At 54.4% G+C, this 6,216-nt stretch overlaps 1 protein-coding gene across 1 annotated transcript; it reads left to right on the forward strand.

Annotated features, from left to right (window-relative positions):
* The first annotated feature begins 220 nt into the window (after positions 1 to 220).
* Positions 221 to 5,746, forward strand: IL17B (interleukin 17B). The gene is made up of 3 exons (XM_044241204.1): positions 221 to 241; positions 2,452 to 2,741; positions 5,515 to 5,746. The coding sequence occupies exons 1-3, from the start codon at positions 221 to 223 to the stop codon at positions 5,744 to 5,746; spliced, it is 543 nt and encodes a 180-aa protein (XP_044097139.1).
* Positions 5,747 to 6,216: the final 470 nt, after the last annotated feature.

Consider the following 6,216-nt stretch of genomic DNA (forward strand, 5'->3'; position numbering starts at 1 on the left):
CTCCTGGCCCGCCCCCATGCCCCTCGCCTCCGCCTGCCCCTGCGCCAGGCCCAGCCAGCTGGGGGCCCGAGGCTCCCAGCTGATGACGAGCCCACCCAGCCACCCCCCAGCAGCCCCCTGACGAGCTATAATTGCTTCACTCCATCCTGCTGCTGCCATTCTCTTGGCGGAGGCACCTGGGGTTCCAGGCCGGCGGCAGCTGCAGACCAGCCTCGCGGGGATGGACTGGCCGCACAGCCTGGTACGTGGCGCTTCCCCACCCCACCCCACCCCCACCCCTCTTTAGGGCCTGACTGTTTCGTTAACTTCTTTCCTATTGATTAATGGCTGCCTCTGTTTGGCTTGGAATCTGCGGAGGCAACTTCTCCCTCTGCCGTCTCCCCCAGGGTGAGAAAGAAACAGAGACTGGTCTCAGAGCCCCGCAGCCATGGCCAACAGCTCGGGCTCCTGACCTGGGCTCAGCCCGTTCACAGTGAGGCCCTTTCAGGCCAAAGCCGTCAGGGGAGACCCTGGCCAGCTCTGTTATCGGGGGGTTTTTCCAAAGGGTGTCAGTGTCTCCCCCCTGCCCCCCCGCTGGGGTCCTGAGATCCCCCGCTGTGTGACCTTGGGCAAGTCCTTTTTGTTTCTGGTTCCCAGGAAGGGGGACTTTGATTCCGTTCAGGGGGGTTTCTCTGAGTGGAGAGCCAGAGTTTCAGAACGCCACGTGAGACGCTCAGATGAGAAAGTCAGCGGTTAGGGAGACATTTTTCTGCACTGGAATCCAGGACCAAAAGGGAAGAATTTAGCGCCCTGAGTCTGGCACCAGGCAGCGGTGCTGCCAGAAGGGGCTCTGCTGAAACTTGTTTCCCAGGGTCCAGACTTGCTGGGGAGCCTGGGTAGTTCAGGTGTGGGCCCTGCAGGTGGTGACGTGAGTGACTCAGGGCAGGTAGGAGCCTGCTTAGAGTCAGAGACCAGATGAAACCCTCTGGAAAGTTCCTCCCTTCTGGCGAGCACCGAGCCCCATTCAAGTTCTGGTCCTTGTCTCCCGGGCCTGCTGAGGAGTCTGGCTTCTGTCAGGCCCCCCTGGGCTTCTCTCGAGCAAGCCAGAGCCTTTCCTGACAATCCCAGTTCTGTGGGAAGAGGGGGATGATGGTCGGTGATGTTGGATGCAGGTGGGTGAGGTGTGGATGGTGGGCGGCAGGCAGAGGGTTGGGCACAAAGGAGGGGAGCATAGGGGTCATGGCGCCTCACAAGGATCCTCAGCCGGGACCCGCCTGTCTCCCCACCTTCGTCCCCTTCCTTCCTCTGCACCCTCTATTTCAGCTTCGTGGTGTCCCGAGCACAGCTCTTCACTGACTCAAACCTCCTTTTACACTGCCCCGCCCCGAGATATTTAGACTTCGTCTGCCCACATCTGCCTCACTCTCATGCTTCAAACCTCACCTACGTGCCTGCTCCCCAGAAAGGCCTTGCAGGGCCAATCCATTGCCACCAGACTAAGCAGGTGGCCCTGACCTCTAGCCACAAGCAGCCCACCTCCTTGTCATCAAAAACAAGCCCCAAGAGATTAGGGGATTGTTCCTTGTCCAATGTGTGCTCCCGGTCCCAGACTGGGAGCTACAGACGGGCTGGGGTGGGGATAGCCGTTCACTGACCCAGTCATGGGGGTGAGCCACTATGTGGAAACTGCTGCAATGTCTGCCCACATGAAGTCTGTGCTTAGTCGGGATGGACGTATAAAAGAGCCATACCCACACACAAACTGTAAGTCTACAGTCACACAAGGTGTGTGTGTGGTGTTGGGAGCCCAAGAAAGTTTACTGAGGCATCCCTAAGGGCATGACGCTGGGCTGAGACACGAGGGGTAGGAGTATTTAGAAGGTGAGGGGAGGCAGGACTCTGCAGGTAGAAGCTGGTGCAAAGTCCCTGTGGCAGGAAGGAGCATGGTGGGAAAAAGGGTTTCAGAGAAGGCCAGAGAAGACCAGAGCACAGGTGTGAGAGGAGGTCCGGGGCAATCTGAGGAGGCAGAGCTCAGCAGCGGTCAGACCGTGTGGCAGAGTTGGGGTGTCGTTACCCTGAGGGTGAACGGTTAAGCTGGAGGGTGACATGATCACATTTGCCTTTCAAACATCTATCCTTGGCCATGGTATGGAGACTGGATTGAAGGAGCCAGGGAGGATGTGGGTAGCCCAGGCAGGAGGCTTTTGAGGGAAGTGAGGATAGTTGCCCAGACAGAGAAGTGGGAGTGTGGGGGAGATGTTTAAGAGGTGCTACAGGCAGGAGTTACTGATGACTGTGGTACATACACACATGTGTGGTACACGTGTCATGGCCTGGCGGGACCAGGCCAGGCATAGCAGGAGAGGGTGGTCCCCACAGAGCCTCTCTTCCCTCTCTCCTTCCTGGGCCTTGAGTCTTGGCCCAGAGTGACACCTGGATCTCCCACCTTTGACATGTGGCCTTCTTCCCTAGCTGCTCCTTCTCACCCTCTCCATCTTCCTGGGGCTGGGCCAGCCCAGGAACCCCAAAGGCAAGAGGAAGGGGCCAGGGCGGCCTGGAACCCTGGCTCCAGGGCCTCACCAGGTGCCGCTGGACCTGGTGTCCCAGGCGAAGCCGTACGCCCGCATGGAGGAATACGAGAGGAACCTTGGGGAGATGGTGGCCCAGCTGAGGAACAGCTCCGAGCCGGCCAGAAGGAAGTGTGAGGTCAACCTGCAGCTGTGGCTGTCCAACAAGAGGAGCCTGTCGCCCTGGGGCTACAGGTAGGCCGGGCTGGGCAACTGGGGGCAAGCTGTCCACCCCACTGTCCCCATCATTGTTGCACGCAGACCTTGGATCCAGAGACCTGAATGCCTGGTTTGAATCCCAGCTCTTCTTCTCACTGGCTGCGTGGCTTAGTGCAAGCTTAGCCTCTCTGAGCTCCAGGTTCCTCAGTGCAAGTGGTGGTGATACAGGTTTATAGTCATAGGTATTGGGTTTTTTTTTTTTCATTTTAAAAAATCGAAATACAATTAACCAACATATAGTTCATCATTCATTTCAGAGGTAGCGCTCAGTGATTTATCGGCTGCACATAACACCCAGTTCTCGAGACATCACGGGCTGTCCTTAATGCCTGTCACCCGGCTACCCCATCCCCCACCAACTCCCATCCATTAACCCTCAGTTTCTTTCCCATAGTGAAGAGTCGCACCTCATAGGTTTTATAGGCTTGTTATTAAATGAGCTATGGAGGCAGAGCCCAGGGATCATGGTTCACGTTTCTGCTAAGGCACCGGCCAGGCTCTCACTTCCTCCCAGTTACAGGTCTTGCAGGCGGCATTGAGTTGCTCTGTCTGCCTGGGAGTCACGTCCGCCTGGCATCTTCTCAGGGCCTCCATCAGAGTCATGTAAGGATGCTTGTGGCCCACTCAACAAGGAAGAGGCCCAGAAAACAATATTTTATATATCTTCTCGTGATTAGGGTGTGCGGCCAGGTTTGTGAGTTAAGACCTGCTATCCCTGCATGATGGGGCCGGTATCTCACCTTGGCGGTAGCTGTCCTTCTAAGCCCAGACCCTGGCATGTAGAAGGGGCCAAATGTATGTGTGTTGAGTGAGTAATGAAGAAATAGACTAACCTGTAAGGGTCCTCACTCACAAATCAGGCCAAATATATATATATTTTTTAAAGATTTTATTTATTTATTTGAGAGAGAACACAAGCAGGCAGAGAGGCAGGCAGAGAGAGAGGAGGAAGCAGGCTCCCTGCTGAGCAGAGAGCCCGATGCGGGGCTCGATCCCAGGACTCCGAGTTCATGACCTGAGCCGAAGGCAGCGGCTTAACCCGCTGAGCCACCCAGGCGCCCCCAAATATTGTTTTTTTAAAGATTTATTTGAGAAAGAGAGTGTGTGTGCATGAGCAGGGAGAGGGACTGAGGGAGAGGGAAGAGACACTCAAGCAGACTCTTTGCTGTGGAGCCCAATGTGGGGCTTGATCTCACAACCCTGAGATCATGACCTGAGCCAAAATCAAGAGTCTGATGCTTAACCAACTGAGCCATCCAGGTGCCCCCAGGCCAAATATTTTTTAGCTGCACACCTTAGGTCCCGAGACCCAAGAATGGCATGTTCAATAGAACTTTCTGTGATGGTGAACAGTCTAATATGGTAGGCACTAGCTTCATGTAACTGTTGCTACTGCAACTGAGGAACTCATTTTGCTTATTTCATTTATTTTATTTAAGTATAGTTGACTAATTTTGATTGAGTTAAATTTAAGTAGCCACATGTGGCTAGTGGCTACCGTATCTGGAATATGGCAATTGGGAGGTCCATTAAAATCCTGCAAATCTGGGCTTCAAACTTTACTGTGCCCTTGATTTTTTTGCGGGGTTGGGGGAGCTTATAAAAATGCAGGTTCTGACTCAGGAGATCTGTGATAGAGATGAGATTTTATATTTTTTTTCAAGATTTTATTTATTTATTTGGCACAGAGAGAGCACAAGCAGGGGGAGCGGCAGGCAGAGGGAGAGGGAGAAGCAGACTCTCTGCTGAGCAGGAGCCCAACGTGAGGCTCGATCCCAGGACTCTGGGATCTTGACCTGACCGAAGGCAGACACTCAACCACTGAGCCACCCAGGCACCCCGAGATTTTGCATTTCTTTTTTTTTTCTTTTTTTTAAAAGATTTTATTTATTTATTGGACAGAGAGAGAGAGAGATCGCAAGTAGGCAGAGAGGCAGACAGAAGGAGGGGGAAGCAGTTTCCCCACCGAGCAGAGAGCCCGATATGGGGCTCGATCCCAGGACCCTGAGATCATGACCCGGGCTGAAGGCAGAGGCTCAACCCACTGAGCCACCCAGATGCCCCGAGATTTTGCATTTCTAATAAGCTCCTGGGTGCTACAGATGTGGCAGGTCCACAGACTCCCTCCCACCCATTTAGCAGATGAGAAAGCTGAGGCACAAGGAAGGCGTGGTCACAAAGCAAGCCCCCATACTGTCAGCTCTACGAGGGAAGTGGTGTGTTGTCCATCAGTGAACACCTCATGTCTAGGACAGAGTCACTCACGTGGTGGGTGTGTGAAAGAATGTCTTGAATGAAGAGAAACGCAGTCAGCATAGAACCCGGGCCTCCTGACTCCTCTTCTGGTGAGGATTAGACATCAATATGTTCCTATATCATTTCCTGTGGATGAAATTTCCCAAGAACATAAACACATGATGGGGAGGAGGCATGAGACACAGAAATTAGCTTCCTTGTGATCCCACGGTACAATCTAGTGCAGAGATGGGCAACTTGGGGATGAGAGAAGAGAACTGGGTGACTGACTGGTGCCCTAGAGTCTGGATAACCTTGGGGCTGGCTTGCCTTCCAAGATCTTCGGTTTTCTCACCTGGAACCCAGAGTTCATCACTGCCCAGCCTCCAGCAGAGCACAGTCTTGCTGCAGGGATCAACACCCGGGTTAGGAAAGGTAGGGGTGTGGGGGATGGGCACAGATGTGCCCTGTCCTGAACACCTGCCACTCGGGGCTCTCTCCTGCCTTCCTGCAGCATCAACCATGACCCGAGCCGCATTCCTGCAGACCTGCCGGAGGCGCGATGCCTGTGCCTGGGCTGCGTGAACCCCTTCACCATGCAGGAGGACCGCAGCATGGTGAGCGTGCCCGTGTTCAGCCAGGTGCCCGTGCGCCGCCGCCTCTGCCCGCTGCCACCCCGCACTGGGCCGTGCCGCCAGCGCGCGGTCATGGAGACCATCGCCGTGGGCTGCACCTGCATCTTCTGAACCGGAGATTGCGGGGAGCCAGAGACCGCCCTCCTGATGCTCCCACTCCAAGTGAGGCCCATGAGCAGTAAACGCTGTCTTTCATTAAGCAAGATCTTGGATTTGCTCCTTATGGCTCCGAAGCCGAAACCAGGGTGGGGATGGGAGGCTGCGGGGTGGTAGGCTTTAAACCAATGTGAAGGAGGATATCCCATCATCCAGAGTTCTACAGCACTGAGATGGGTTATTTTAAAATTATCACATTCATTTCTACATTGGTCTAAACCTATATAGGAGTGAGTAAGCCCTAGCTCTCCCCAAGTCAGTCAAGGACAATTGCAAACAAGCTCTTACGAAGCAACGGGCTCCCAGTTTCTGGTAGGGCCCAGCTAATGCTGAGGCTCTGTGGATACTGTGCAGCAAATTTCAGGTCTGGTTGGACTAAGTGACCTGTAAGGTCTCTTTCAGGTCCAAGATTCTCTGCAGGACAG

This window comes from Neovison vison, chromosome 1, assembly GCF_020171115.1.
Source record: "Neovison vison isolate M4711 chromosome 1, ASM_NN_V1, whole genome shotgun sequence".
Lineage (NCBI taxonomy): Eukaryota > Metazoa > Chordata > Mammalia > Carnivora > Mustelidae > Neogale > Neogale vison.